This window comes from Acanthochromis polyacanthus, chromosome 5, assembly GCF_021347895.1.
Source record: "Acanthochromis polyacanthus isolate Apoly-LR-REF ecotype Palm Island chromosome 5, KAUST_Apoly_ChrSc, whole genome shotgun sequence".
In the NCBI taxonomy this organism is placed as follows: domain Eukaryota; kingdom Metazoa; phylum Chordata; class Actinopteri; family Pomacentridae; genus Acanthochromis; species Acanthochromis polyacanthus.
Genome location: NC_067117.1, coordinates 14,774,419 through 14,790,481, shown reverse-complemented (window position 1 = coordinate 14,790,481; position 16,063 = coordinate 14,774,419). Strand labels below are relative to the sequence as shown.

The 16,063-nt window shown below is 41.1% G+C and overlaps 1 protein-coding gene across 1 annotated transcript; it reads right to left on the bottom strand.

Annotated features, from left to right (window-relative positions):
- Positions 1 to 13,045: 13,045 nt before the first annotated feature.
- On the bottom strand, positions 13,046 to 15,846 carry LOC110949894 (PAK4-inhibitor inka1-like). Its single transcript, XM_022192210.2, has 3 exons — positions 15,703 to 15,846; positions 15,563 to 15,596; positions 13,046 to 14,165 (listed from the first exon to the last, which is right to left on the bottom strand). The coding sequence occupies exons 2-3, from the start codon at positions 15,578 to 15,580 to the stop codon at positions 13,179 to 13,181; spliced, it is 1,005 nt and encodes a 334-aa protein (XP_022047902.1). The 5' UTR covers positions 15,581 to 15,596; positions 15,703 to 15,846; the 3' UTR covers positions 13,046 to 13,178.
- Positions 15,847 to 16,063: the final 217 nt, after the last annotated feature.

Below are 16,063 nucleotides of genomic sequence, written 5' to 3'. Positions count from 1 at the left end.
CAGTTCTCAAACCCTGTTGTCAGATGACACCAATTACAGGTTCCAACAACAGCAGTCACGCAATGGCTGCCTACTGCTTTCTCAGCCCTCTTACGCAAAAGTGTGACTCTCATTCAGCTATCTGGTTAGATAAAACTGACCACTATTAGGAGACCAGTTACAGCAAATCTGATGAGTTAAAATGAAAGTTAGATTCACCGTTAGCGCTCATGATGACTACCCTGCACAGTTAAAGTGTTTTTCTGTGAAATGTCACCCAACCTGTCTCACTTTCTTGTGCACCGTTGGCTTAGTCAGAAGATCACTACTAAAGCCAAAGGTTATTGCAGCTACTACTTGAAATTCCAGTTATCAAACTGTCATTTTTGTTGACAAATGTTTAAGGCTGTTTTTGTAGTTTTACTTTGACTCTTCTCGTTCCTCATGACACGCTATAGGTATGTAACAACTGAGCATTATACAGGTTTCAGCTGTCCTGTTTTGTTGTATTAAAAAAAATCAAACATTGCTCACAAAAACTGCTATTCACGTGCAGGGCACTGCCGTGAAAAAAGGCGCGTACTGGAAAGATCAGTCAACAGAACTGTCATTAGATCAACTGCAATATTGTTGATCTATGACTTATTCAAGGCATTTATCACTAATCATACATTAAGCCTGCTGCTTTTAATTCACTATTTTGGAGGGAAGTGAGTTTGGGATGGGCAGTTTTTGCTATCTGTAATATTTTTCTCCCCCAAAATCCATCTTAAATTAACTAAAGCAGTCTAAAGCCAGTCTTTAACCGACAACAAAACCTACCTAAGACCTTAATAAAAATCGAGCGACAATCAGAAATTGTTATTTTTTAAGAAAGTTTTAGACAACAAAGTTTCAGTAATGCCTTAATAATTTAGCTTGCACAACATGCTTAGAAATTGCAACATTAATCGCAGCAATAACTGACATTTAGCTAATTCTTTCACTAAACAATTACAGCTTAAGGTATAGTTACTACCCATTTTACAAGATTTCAACAAGAACTCAGTTTGCATGTCAGCAGTTGTTTCTAAGAACATTAGACTTTAATTCTAAACTTAACTGCAAATTTGAAGAATTTAAGGAAACTGAAAGCTCGAGTCAGACGATATATATGCAAATTAACTAATAAAAGTAATCAGCTACTCAGGTTTAAATAAGCTTTAACTTGAGCACCAATGTGAAGCATCTTCACAGAAGTCAGTATTGAATCAGTTTTATTGGAACAGGACAATGTGTGCAATGTTTGTCCGCTGACTGAGAGGTGAGAGGTTGAGGGGGGTGGACGACTCCTCAGTTTAATATTTGACTCGGTCAGGCCATCACTCAGTCATGCGGTCTGCATTAGGACTGACAGCTTTGTTTAAAATCAACAGTAGTCCAGGTGCAGCAGAAGCCATCTGGTCCGGCAGCAGCCCACCTCCACGGGGCCGTGTTGACTCAGGGATGAGGAGCTTTTACCACTGCTGCTGCTGTGGAAGATTTAGTAATAGATGATAGTTTATTTGTACGCAAGCTAAAAACACTGGTGCTACTGAATTACATGAGGATCTCGCTGTGTGTTTCTATGTTAGGTACTTTATGCAGGTTTGTGGATTTCAAGCTGCCACAAATGTAGAACATGATCACAACGTTAATTGCATTTACTCAACCTAAGGTAGTAGCTTGGTATTTTGGAAAATGAAACTTATTTGCTAACTTGGACAGAGCCCAGGTAGCTTTTTCTCTGAAGTGTTTTGCGGTCTTTAGCGAGCTAACTGGGAATGAATGAGTGATTAGGGCGCTTTTCATGTAGCATTTTAGCACGTGTGGTATGCTAAGCTATGCTTCTGAGATAAAAGTTTAACTCTTGGCTTTATGGCATTTCTTTGTTCTCTTTTTTTTTAATGTATAATTTTTCAGATCCAAATGGTAGAAAGGGGAGAATCACACCAGGTTTCCAGTGGTAATTACTCCTCAGTGACATGACATTCTGCTAGGAAACTTGAGCAAATTTAAGCTTAAAATCATGACTTTTTGCATTTTTTTTTAAATTCTACATGTTTCATTTAAAATTTTGCCCAAATTAAACTGTCCTCTCCAATCAGATTGGGGGGGGGGGGGGGGGGGGGGGGGGGGGGGATCTGTGCTCCTTCCTCAACTGTGAAGCCATTAGTGACTCAGCTGAAACCAACAAACTGTTGGTGAAAATTCAGTGACTTTTTGCTGAACTAGGCCGAACTGCAGGCTGTGTTTACACAGTACAGAAAACAAGTATGGAAACAAAGTAAAAATGTAGGACATTATTTAAAGTATGTACAGCCACCACTTTTTCCAGTACCTGCTGACACCTGTGAAATGTTATACATGATAATTTTATTTATTGATTTTGCCATACTGTAGAATTTATATTTTTGAATTCTCTCTGCTTCTAGAAATTGCTGTACTGTTCCCATAGAGGTGCAGATCTTTATATTGCTGCGAAAAATTAGCCCACAGTGACTAAAAATGTAGAAGAAAATAGATGAAAAAATATACACTAATTTCATAACCTCTAACATGTTGGTTTTTGCATGTATTAAACAATACAGAAATAATGTTAAAATCAATGAGCTCTAGCAGGTCTGATGGGCTCGTTTAGCTACTTTTGGACAGAGCCAGACTACCCGTTTCCTCTGTCTTCAGTCATTTTTAGTCTGAAGTGAAGCTAACTGGGGACGATTGAGTGGGTAAGTGGTTAGAGCACATATTACATAGATTTTATTACATGTGGTATGCTAAAAGCCAGACATTTGCTTTATTGCATTCCTGTTCTCTCTTTCATCACATCTTCTTTCACTCTAGTGTGTTATTTAAATTAAGCTTAAACAGAAGAAAAAAAATAAAAAGCTGAGCTAGCTGGCTGCTGACGGCAGCGGTATCTGTATCTGTGCTGGATAGACAAGGGTGGTATTGATCGTCTCATCTAACGCTTGGCACAAAGGAGATAAGCATATTTTCTAAAGTGTCGAACTTTTCCTTTCAAGCACTGGAAAAGTAATACAAAGAAAGAGAGAGGCTGGAGATATTCTATGTGAAGCCAAGATTTTCTTTGTTTCTTGAAATATGCAAGAAGCTCCACCATAGTGTTAAGAATATTCTGTATTCTTGCTTATTCCTCACATCCAAATGGTAATATTTTCTCTCATATGATCATATAACTTCACCGCTGACCCACATTCAACCCAGATGATCTGCTACACATGATTTGAATTTTGGCTATACAGCACCCCTTTTTCCTAGAACTTTATCAGCTTTCATCAAATGCCATCTCCACGAAGAACAGAAGCTCTTGTTAATGGTTTTCTGCAGAGTAGCGGAGCAGTTTCAAAGAATTTAGTGAAGCTTAATCATCGACTGCATCAACATCTGTTTTTAATGGTGGTTTCTGGATTGAATCCACGTTGGTTAAACTGGTCCAAGACGGCCAGAATCCTCTCAAATGGGGTTAACAGTTGGGTTAATGCAGAGACACCCAGAGCGATTCTTTACTCCAGCGTATCAGAAATAAATCTCTGAAAGCATAAACAAACAACCCACGGAGTGCCATGATCAGAATTTGTGTGTGACTGCATGACCTCCATAGACATTTCCTACCACTTCTCTCAACATTACTATTTACACTGAGTCTGCTCTGGCATGTATCAGGACAAGAGGTCACTAAATCGGTTCAGCTGTTTTAACAAATTATCCATAACCAAAACAGTGTGAGAGCAAATAAGCCATGGACAACTGGCTGCAAAGGAAATCTGCACAAACAAAGAGCACATCTTTACTAACAGCCATCTCCAGGGGTCTGTGCTGGAGGGGCAAAGATAAATTGCAAATGGTTTATTATTTCTTTTACAGTGATTTGAGAAAGCATGACATGATCTAGAAGATGGGGGATGTCAGCAGGAAGTGAAAATGTCAGAGAAAAAGGAGTGGGAGGAAGCGGGAGACTGGGAGATCTTTGAGACCACACAATGTCTGCTTTCTGTCTGCCTCATCAGTGAAGCCCATCTTAGACTGGGCGCTATTGTGCGAACGTCCATCGAGGGTTTTCTGTCTGGAGCTGCAGAGGGACAGTTAGTGGCATGACCACGCTGTGGAGCACCACAGGAAGATGACTTATCAAAGGTCACTCCTCTGACCTCAGTTTCCTGCTCAACAGAATGACCGATTGTGTGATCGTTCTTGCATTCTGATTACTCCCCTCACACCAAGACACTTTCTCTCACTTCCCCAACTGTGTTTTTTTGTTGCAATTTTCCCTTCCCTTCCTTCTTCTCCTTATAGTGCAGGATTTATGTCTCTTCCCTCTGCCTCATCTTATCTCTCTGCACCTTAAGTTCATCTGAACACGAGCCAGGACAACCCGCTCTCCCACACTGCTCAAGCCTGTGTTGCTTCCTGTGCCTGGACCAAACAGAGATTCCATTGGTTCCCTGTGCTTTGAATATCAGTCACATGAGATACTTTCAGGGAGGAATGATGGGGGCAAAACTGTGTATCTTTATCTCTTTTTTAACCCACTGAATCTCAAAACTGGCCTGTGGCTTTGAAAGACATGTGATTTTCCTAAAAAGACCCCCAAGAAGATGCCATTTATCAGAGGCAGAAACCGTAAAAGGAGTGGGAATAATGTCAATTTTCCTTCGTTCCGTCTACTAAATTTCCCCGCTGTGGGATCAATAAAGGTTTTATCTATCTATCTATCCATCCATCCATCCATCCATCCATCTATCTATCTATCTATCTATCTATCTATCTATCTATCTATCTATCTATCTATCTATCTATCTATCTATCTATCTATCTATCTATCTATCTATCTATCTATCTATCTATCTATCTATCTATCTATCTATCTATCTATCTATCTATCTATCTATCTATCTATCTATCTATCTATCTATCTATCTATCTATCTATCTATCTATCCATCCATCCATCCATCCATCCATCCATCCATCCATCCATCCATCCATCCATCCATCCATCCATCCATCTATCTATCTATCTATCTATCTATCTATCTATCTATCTATCTATCTATCTATCTATCTATCTATCTATCTATCTATCTATCTATCTATCTATCTATTCCTGTGTGTAATGTTGTTATATTAGAAAAGTTAACCTAAATTGTGACATTTTGGCAAACCTATTTTATTCAACAATTCATTCTTTTTTTACTGACAAAAATAGTCAGCTTGCTCTAACCAAATTCTGTGAAAAAATAAAAAATAAATAAAAATAAAAATTCTATCAGAACCGCAGGCTTTGTTTACACGGACAGATAGGAGGAAAGTATGGGAACCAAATTAAAATGTCCATCCATCCATTATGTATACTGGGGGGGCTGGAGCCTATCTCCACTGACTTAGGGTGAAGGCAGGGGACACCCTGTTTGTGGACTGTGGGAGGGAGCTGGAGTTTCTCTATAAAACCCACACATGCACAGGGAGAACATGCAAACTCAATACAGAAAGATCCCAAGCCGGGATGTAACTGTGTCATACTGCACAACAGGCATTCCTGAGTTTGCAGAGAGAAGCAGGACTTTATATTGCAGCAAAAATCGAGCCCACAGTGAGTAAAAATGTGACAGGAGAAAAAAATCGCCCAGGAACTGCTTAGAGTTCAGCAGGTTAAAGCCCATGGGCTGTTTTAAAGAGGGTCACATGCAGGTTACTGTGGGAGAAAAGGCTCTATTATGTGCTAAAATTAGAGGACAGTGGGGGTAAGTGGTTGTTTTGGTGCACATATATGTGGCTATACGGATCTAAACCCAAATCAGGGTTTAGATGATGCTTTCCAGACTGGATTAAATCCATTCCAAGCAGACAAACTTAAAACTACAGCTGCAGTGACTCAAAAAAACTGTTTGCTTTTCTAAAATAGAGCATCTTATTCTTGCTGGTTTCTGGTTTCATGGTTCTGGGGAGTTTTTCAGAGGAGATGCTGGTTTATTGAGTGCAACCTTCTGTCCCTATTGTATCAGAGTAAACTATGTGACAGTGTTTGTGTGTATGTGAGTGTGAATATTTGTGTTTGGCAGCGAAAGTGTGTGTTTGACTTAGCTGTGCTGCTAGAGTGGAGGCCTTGGATGTGTGGCCACCAACACACACCAGGTCATGTGGCTGTGAATGGACTCTGTAGACTCAGAGACGCGCTCACACTGACGTCCTCCAACAGCAAAAGCATGAAGGAATGTAGAGAATTTGTGGCTTTGAAAAGTCTCTGCTATGTTAGTCATTTGTTCCATGTTCAAACGGTTTCTATTGTGGGGCTGCAAAGTGATGCAAACAGTTGGATTGCAATGAAGTTTAAAAGTCTTTATTCATCTATATAAACAAAAAAAAGTCTGTGTTTTTGTCCCATTGTGTCAAATAATTGCCTTTTCCAACTGGACCTCTGTCCTAATGACAGCAGAGCTGCAGCTTTATGGGATCTCTGAAACTTGAGACTCTGCAAGAAATAGAAAAACCATTAATTGTCTCCAGAAAGGCTAATGCTTTTTCCGTCCTCTTTACTGTGGTACTTTTCTTGGTTTTTCCGAGGCAGAGTGTGGAGACGTCACGTTCGCAGGCCTCAGGCTCTGCTCTGCTCTGTGAACTTACACGCTGCAGGCTCTGCACAGGCCCGTGATCGTGTCACTGAGCCAAATGAGGATAAACTGGGGCACAAAGGGACGCAAGCTCAGGCAGGTCTGCACTCACATGTGCAGCAAATTCACAGTAAAAATAGATGGCACAAAAAAAAACAAACGAAAAAAAAAACACGGCCCTGCATTCCAGAGATGGAGGTTGTTTATTCAAGCATTAAAATCTGCAAGACAGCAGAGATTGATTCTTTATGATATTACAGAAAGAGCTTCATTGCAGTAGAAAAAACTTTAATTTTATCATGCATAAGTAGAATTAAGTATGTATGGATTGCACACACTGGCTCATATATGTAGCAATATCATGAGTATTATTATTATTATTGATTTTATGCAGTCAAGAAAACCAAATTGAGCAGAAACAATGCTGATTTTAGCTGTCTGCAGAATCTGTTTCCCATATTGCATTTCTGCTCTTCCCTTGTAATTGTTTTTATAGCAATTATTGTATCAGCACGTTTAATATGAATAAAGCACTTTTTGCTTGTGTAGGGACCTTTGAAAAAAACTGAGTTGATTCTGATAAAGAATTAACCCTAAAGCACAAGGTCGCCTGCATTTTTAACCTCTAATGAGGCAGTTTTATTTATACTATGGGGTTGTGGGTTCGCTTGTAAAGCCGTGTGTTGTACTGAACAGAGGAAGTGGGGTCTGACCTAAGGGGCCCTGTTTGGCCATGAGAACCAAAGCAAAGTCTTCTGGGATATTTCGCCCGTGTCATCTCAACTGTTATGATTCCCATGAACCTAACAATCCGGTTTATAGCAAGCAGAAGAAAACAGCTGTGTGGTTTCTAAATAAAGCTTATCAGATGACTGTAAGCATCCCTCATTGAAACGTTTTCTAAAAGGACAACAATGGTGAAAACAGACCAATTTCTGAGTGGATTTGGCAAATAAAAATATATACATATATATCTTATATTATTTAAAGGTATAAATAATACAAATAAGTGAGGACAGGTTTAGTGGTGCAATCTGTAAGGGTCTACAGACAGATGTTTGTCAGATATAATGATCAGATAAAGCAGGAAATTAATAACAGAATGAGGAAATAAAGTAACTTTTATATCATGGGCTAATTATAATGCAGGATATAATGTGTGTGGTGATTCAGAGCAGAATCTCTCTATGAGCTGAATGTTCTTCTGGTTTTGTTTACCCCAAAAAATAAGAAAACAAAAACCAATAAAGAAAATGAATCCCGTCCATTCTTTGTAGGACTGCAGGCTACACACCCCCACTCTTCACTTCCTCTCCCAGGCTCAGTGTGTTAATAGGAAGACCCTCCACATGTGCAGATGTGTCTGTGGTATATGAGGAGTCCCTCTGCAGTAAAGGCAGCATGGAGTTTAAATTCTGTATCAGTGACAGAGCATTTTCCTGGCTGTGCAGCAGGCTGACTTTTAATCACCATCTGGTTCTGTGACAGATATGGGAGCCAAATGCTGCTGGGAATCTGTCCAACGTATAACTCAAGTATTTTAGACTTCACACAGTTTCATAAACATGTGTTTAAAAAAGCCTCTTCAAAATATACTCTGCTTTTCCCTCATCCACACATCTGGAGTATGACGTTGCACTTTCAGTTTCTCTGCCACATCAAGCCCTGAAACACAAGCAGCTGTGTGAACCATTTCTTTGGAACTCATCCCGAACTTAATGTAAATTACATACTTTCATTTGTCATCCGTCACCTTATATCTCAAGAGCTAGACGTCATGATTTAACTGCAGGGTATTTTATCACCTATTTAAACCAACATTTTTTTCCACCCATCCTTGCAGTTTCTTCTCCATGTAATGGAAGTCTGCCTTCTCTGGAAGCATCACATGATGCCAAGTTGCTCCCGGCAAAACAGCCACATGATGCCATTTAATTTTTCAGCTTCCAAGAGACACTGCTTCATAATGTTTGGAATGAACCGTGGATCTATGTAATCAGAGTCAGCAGCCTTTTGACGCAAAATCCAGAGAAACAAAACATCTCTCTTATTCTGAAGCAATCCCAAGGTCTTGTGACAAAATCTTTTTTTTTCAGACAAATTTAAAACCCGTCATATATCTTTGTTAGATATTTCATTGATAAACAAGAGTCGTGTGGCTCAGCTATGACTTCCATTTGCTCCTGTGTGCAGCGGGTAAAGTAATTAGCTCTACTGAGGTTAAACAGCTATAAGAGTGTGATTACTAAACTCTGATTACTCATTGTTTTTCATTCACTTCTGACCACTTACTTTCACTCTTTGTTTTACTGGAGAGTTTCCTGAGCTCATCAACCTTCATATACTGTTCAAACATTTCACATGAGCACTCCCTTTCAAATATATATTCATGAGTGCAGTGAAGAATTATGATGACCAAGAGACATATGTAAAGAGAGGAAAACATCATGCAAATCCTGATAGAGCAAGTGATTACGCAGCATTTCACCAGCTATATAGAATAACTGTAGTCAGCAGCAACTTCTGAATCCTGCAGTGTGATTTCTATCAAAGGCTGCTGCAATCCAGAATGTCTCTCTGCTCTGTGATGGTTACATCACAGACTCTCAGGTAAGAACTCTAATTAGAGCTTGTTTCTGTCAAAACAAAAGAGTCACTGAGCCGAGGAGCTTGCCAACCTTTAACACCCAGTCCATCTCCTCTTCGTGTTTACTAAATGGATAATTACAACATGGGTGATGGAAGAGAGGGATTGGCGAACATGAGTTCACGCTGACAGCAAAACTTCCAGTGAGGAGCAGAAATGAAATCCCAGAGCAGCCAAACTTTTAATTAACAGGAGATACTGTGTGTTGTGAGTCCACGGCGTCAGACTGGGCCACCCTGTAAGTGTGTGACGCTTCAACGCATCTGCTCGAGATGATCTTGTGTGCCAAAGTCAAGAGTACTGTTTATGGCAGCTGGTAGCAACAGAGTCTAATTTGTTTTAAGCAGACTGTGGGTGGCAGCCATCCTTTACAGTCTGAGATAGTCAGTTAAAAAGTACCCATGGACAGACTGCAGTAATCTTCCGGAAGCTCGTCCAGTGAAAAGTGTCCCTCTGAAAGCATTTTCAGATGCCTTAAGGCAGCAATGGTGACGAGCTCGAGGACGGCAGCAGTGAAAGCTGCCTAATTGCCCGTATTTACACAGAAATAGCTTTTTACAGGGGGATTTGCATTTTAAATACCAAGTAATTACGTGGACCATAGGTATGTAACGACCCAACATCTTGTCCAAATACCTGATAAGTGAGGACAGATGTTTGTCAATGAGAGAATGAAGCGGTGGTCACACCCTTAAAGACACTGCATGTTTGTGAAAGGAGTCGGGGTGCAAAAGGTGAGACAAAAGATGAAACTAGAAATAAAAAAATGGTGTTCTCTGTGTGCCAAAGTCACATCAATAAATTTTCCTGATTTTATCCTATTCAGTAAGAGTAAGGTGTGTATGGGGTAATATAGTATGTGTCTGTTCTCCCCCTTTTATGCTTGAATCACACAATAAAAACACATTTGTTAACACTGGTTCCCCAAACTTTGTTTTTTTTCTCCACATGACTGCACACAGTATTCCTGAAATATTTTCATTAAAATATCTAATTATTTTTGTCTTATTTCTCCACAGTTTCCTTCCACTGCACCTGCATTTAGTCCCTTAAAGTCAAAGCATTTTATTAAAATTTCCACACAAAAAAAACATCTTCAAGTTCAGTTAGTTGCAAAATTGTAAGATAAAAACAAACAATGTTGGGCTCTATTAATAAGAGACACTTATTAGAATTTAAAATATAATAAATCTCATTATCACCAGGCCAGAGTTATATGTTAATAGCTCTACTGAAAAATTTACAATGTTTCTTCCATCTTATCAACACATTACAGAGAAAATATCAATTTTGATGTTTTCTGAAAATTCTCAACTCTGATTCTGCCACATCTAATGCAACAGAAATGATGCACAACTACCCATTTTACTTATAGTAGTACTAAGCAGCCTTCTCAGTGACTGTTCTGTGCTTTTTACCCTTTGAAAGCTGGCAGTGATTGTGTTTTTACTTCATATACCGTACAATAACCATCAGAATGGAAAGGACTGGGTACTATACCGGTACCTGATGCCATAAAAATATACTGTAAATTGCAGGTTGTATCACCAAGCATTACCAAATTGTGCTTTGTGTGGTGGAAAATGGTAAAATAGACCTACAGTATGTATGTGTGGAGACGTACATAATGACCAGTTAGATAAATCGAGTCACTGTGGGCTGGCACAACCAGAAGAGAGCATGAAAGAAACTGCCAGTCGAGTTCATCAAGTGTAAGACGGAACACGGATAAAATCAGAGTCAATGTCAAGGCAAACTTACCAGCAAGTTACATCCAGTTCACATACACAATCTCTTTTCTTTGCACATGGATTATCATGGAAGGGTTTCTCTTCCCAGAGTGTTTTCTCAAACAGCAGACTGATGATTAGTGGCATGTCCAGAAACTCTATGTTGACTTTATTTGCTTTAAGTCTGCATCATTAATTTCAAAGAAGCTGCGGACTGAACACTCTTTGTGATGTTTAATCTGGAACATTTGTCACTTTCCTAATAACTTCATGAATCTTGGATCACTGCCACAGACGTTGGCATGTTTTATCTACAGCTGTTAAAAAGGAATCAGATTCAACAAATTGCATTTGCATATCAGCGTTATACTAAGCTAGTAGAATTTGCTTCAGTGTTTCTCTTGAGTGTTCTCCTAAAACTGACCCTGTTTTTACCCACAAGTTGTTGCATCACACTGTTCTCAAACATTTTTTTCTGGGAAGTCATGCAACGAGTTCTAGTCTTTGCAATAAAGAGCAGCGAGATCAGATGATGTCTACAGTCATTAAATCACTGAATGTTCTAACTGAATGTTTGCTACTGCTGCATTTTCCCACCGTTGATGATGCTTCATGTGTTTTTTGTGTAAAAAAGATGCTCCTTCTTCCATGCATACATATTGGAGTGTGTTGTGGATAACACATGCTGTTGGGTTTGAGTAATGGGTTGGAGCTTTTGCATCCTGTGTCCTCTCCTCTCATCCCCCATTCCCTTAATGATTCCTAGTCAGCCAGAGAAGGTGATATATTGATGCAGTCGTCCAACTGCAGACCGCTGGGAGCTAGAATGTGCATAAAAGGAAAACAGAGTTGGTGAAAAGTCATAAAAGGTGAACACTCATATGATTTGTTTAAAGTTTTGTTTGCAAAAATGCTCTATTTTACCACCACTGACTTGCAAACTTGTGTCTTGTGAATAACCGTTTGCTGATAAGAGTTCATTCCATCCCAGCTGAAAGTCAGCAGTGACCGTCCAGCAGGAGACCTTGATAAACAGGCCAAGACAAACGACACCCAGTAAGAACCATCTCTCTTTTCTAACCTCCCATGTCCTTGATACCAGACGTGATTGGTGAGGCTGGCTATAGCAGGGAGCATGGGAAATCCCTTTTGGGAAAATTCTTTATCTTTATATTGTCTGTTGCTGTTTCTCCTCTGAATTGATGAACAAAGTGAATTTGTAAAGGCAAAGGTGAAGTGATCATTAGCTTATCTTGGTGCATGTGGGACTCCTCTCTATCAGCGGCTTTAACTTTCCTTCCTTCACCCCACAATTAATTGTACCATTAACCGGTGAGTGTGCATGAGCTGTTCTGACCACAGTAAGAGCAGAGAGCAGGTTAAATGAGGCAGGGAGCTGTTAGCAAGATGTTCTGCTTCATAAAGCAAAGGGGAGCGTAAACTTCTGCTCCATCTGCAACCAGCTGCTTTGCCTCTCTTCACCTCTTTCTGCTCGGACACATGGGGAATTACCTCATCGGGCACACAGCGCTGTTGATACAGCCTCTGGTTCTGGCCTGTAAATAGCTCTGTCGTCCTGTTTAAAGTGTCTCCGAGGGTTTCAACTTTTTGTTGAGTGAGAACAGAACTTTTTTGGGAACACCGAGTCCCCTGATGTCAAACAAAATGTCTTCTAAAATGGACAAATGCCCATATTAGTCCTGGAATGCTAGAATCTGCACATTTGAGAGGTTATCATGTTTTCAATTTGTCTTTTTTTATTAGACTCCAATTATACGGAAACATGCATCTGCAAACTCCATCATACGTGTCCAGAGTATCACATTTCTAATGAAAATAAATGAACCCACATTAATTTGCTTTATAGCAGAGACAGTGAAATCCTCCTTTAACCAGTCTGGCAGTGAGGAGTCACCGTCTCACTGTAATGAAACTCAGGTGGTTGAAGCTTAATTCAAATTTCCAGGAACTGAAATGATACCAACCAACACAAATCTCATGACACGTGCAAAAATGTGAAAAAATATAAATGAGAGCATGTAGAGTTTGAATGTTGAGAACAACTTTATTTCCAATAGTTTCGGAACAGCACATAAAAAGTGAGAACGGTCACATAAAAATAAAGTGGCTGTGAGGATTGTTCAGTCTGTACATTGTTCTGCATGAAACAGTGTCAGATATAGCCAATAATGTCTTTGCAGATTATGGGCCGTCGGCTGCCCGACTTCATGAGAGCCGCAAAGTGGTAAAAGTCTGAGTCAAGCTCATTAATGCCTGAGTGTGACTGGTGGAAAAACGGGACTTTTGGCTGCGCTGCCACAACCGGACAGGACAGACGCTTTGGAGCATTGACAGCTCTGTTAATGTGAGAAGAGTCTGTGGATCTCATCTTCACTCTGTCCTCCACACTCTTCGAAAATCCTGCTAGTTTCCTCTTCATGTTGACAAAGAAGCCTCTCCCCAGTCTGTGTCTTGAGTTTGGCTTCAGCTCAGCAGGTTCTGGACAGTCTGGCAAGTCCATCCAGTTCTGTATGAGGTCTGCGAAGCTGTTGTCACCCAGAACCAGAGGTTGGCGGTTGCGGCCTTGGGTCAATAAAGAGTTTGTCCAGTCCTCTGGGTCGCCAACCTCAAACGATGTCCACGTCTCCAGACAAGCGTCTGAGGTGGATTTGGGTCGGATGCGTCCACTCTGAGCTCTGTTTGTGCGCAGGCAGGCTGAAGATGACACCCGGACATTCCTCGTCCTCCTGAGAACCACACCGTCATCCTGCCACGACGCCTCAGAGTAGCCAGAATCAAACTCTAAACTCTTCTGACTGCTGGGAGAGCCGAGGCCCAACCTGAGGCTCAGTCCCAGCTGGCTGCTCGAGTCCTCGTCCTCCTCCATAGGACTCGTCAGGCAGCAGGCGGAGTCGTAGGTGCTGGCCGTGCTGGCGTCGGACATCCGCAGGCGCGCTCGCTGTTCCCGTTGCAGAGCTCGCTGCTGACAAGCACGAGCCACTGCGGAGTGGCGTACTAATGCTGGGAGCTGGGCGCTGAGGGGAGCGAGGGGCCGTCTGACTGCAGGGCAGGTTTTCCTCACTTGCTTCAGATCCTGCAGTGACCTCATCATGTACTGCATCTGCTCCCGCAAGCAGTCACCCGAGTCACGTAAGCAAAGCTGAGGAGACAAGAGAGGAAAGGTCAAAATGTTGGCCGTGAATCACACAATATATAACATCAGTACATAAAGTCAACATGGGCAGATGACTGGAAATTTCTAAGCCTTTCTAATGAACTGTTACAGAAGGCTCTAATAATAACAAGAAGGAACTCCTTTGTGGGCATGCTCAGGCTTGCTTGGAGGCAAGTTCAACCTATGAAAGAACGCCTTTTCTCTTATTGTAATCTTTAAGGCCAGCTGACCTGTCCGTTAATGTGCTCACGCCCTTCTTCATTGACTCAGCAGTGATTCAACTCAAACCTCAGACAGATGTTATTACAGAGAGATCTGAACTCGCGCCTAACCTCAACTATTCCTCTCCACAGCGAGACAATTCCAAAGTCAAGACATCTGCAGCGCATCAAGGAGAACACAGGGTCTGGTGAGTCCTGATTTAACTACAGGGGTGCTGCCTCTTTAAGGGTGCAGCATGCCTGCTTATGAAATTCACCAGTAACACTCTGAGGAATAAAACACTCCGGTTTCCTTTCTGACTCACGGTGCTGATTGGTCAGGATCAGCCAGTGAACAGCGCTGGCTCACTCAAACTCAAACAGGGCATCAGAGATCATGTGACAGTGTATGTGAGAAAGTTTCAGAGCAAGAGTGAACCAGAAAAAAAAGATGAGCTCCCACATTCGAATTAAAACCACTTTCTCTTAGTCTGACTCTATAACAGATTATATGCACTTTGTTTTAACAGGCACTGCTTTCCTGTTTTGGGGTTTTTAACACTGAGAGAAAAGCTGTAACTTCCAGACGGAGCATGAGACCTCCAGCTCAGTGTAAGGCTGCCATAACAAATGAAAAGACTGAGCTGGTGGAGAAGCGAGGTGTGGAGGAGAAACCCCTCATAGGAGGTTTCTTTCTGGCTGCAGAGGTCACATCCAACATAACAGCACTCTTATTTCCTGCACTCTTGTCAGCACACAAACCTTTGAACCTGCATGACCCTTTTTCTCTCTGTCTATTAAAGAATTTGACTTTTGCAAGACCTTCTGCCCCCTTTTTTTGTTTTTATCAGAACTCTGTTAGATGTTGCAAGAACTTGAGAAACTCATACCAAGGAGCAGGGAAGGAAGGCGGACAATGCAACACACGAAACTGGAAAATATGCAGTTGTGTAAATCAGTGTCCAAACAGATCCAGATGCTGCATTAATTTGTCAGTTTAGGCCAACAAATGTTGCATTCAAACTCCACAATGAAAAGACATCTGAGCATCACAGCCTTCTGCTGCAGTGCTGCACTGACAGATGTTGCCTCCATACGTTGGACTGATCTAAGCAAAACTGACTTCAACAATTACTTTTCATTTAGTGAAACATGAAAAATACATTAAAAATAAAAGCTCACCATCTCTTTTCCTTTCATCTGTAAATCTCAGCTCCTGCGGGATAAATAATGGATCAGATTTAAAACCCACACAGACATAAACTCTCAGTAAGACAGAAATCACAGCGGCATAACACGAGGAGAGAAAACACAACTCTTACTTTTAACGCAGCACCCTCCGTCCGAAGGGAAAAACTCGTCCCATGAAAAGGAAACCGTTCCGTTAAGAGGTGTGTCGGGCCTGAAGGTGATCAGCTCGGACTCGGTCTCCCTGACGGAGCAGATGTGCTGAGTGAAGCTCTCAGCTCTGATCGCTGCTTTTGGGATAGGGCTCCGCTCAGCAGCCAGACTGAACCAACCAATCAGCGCGCAGCATTCGGCTCATTTGCAAACCAGCACTTCAGTGTGCGGGACATGAAGCTGCAGGAAGATGCAAATTAAACTACATCTAGACTCTAAAATGGAACTCCACCACCACAGCCTGTTCTTCATCACAAAATATTAAGAGTTCATCTAAAAATT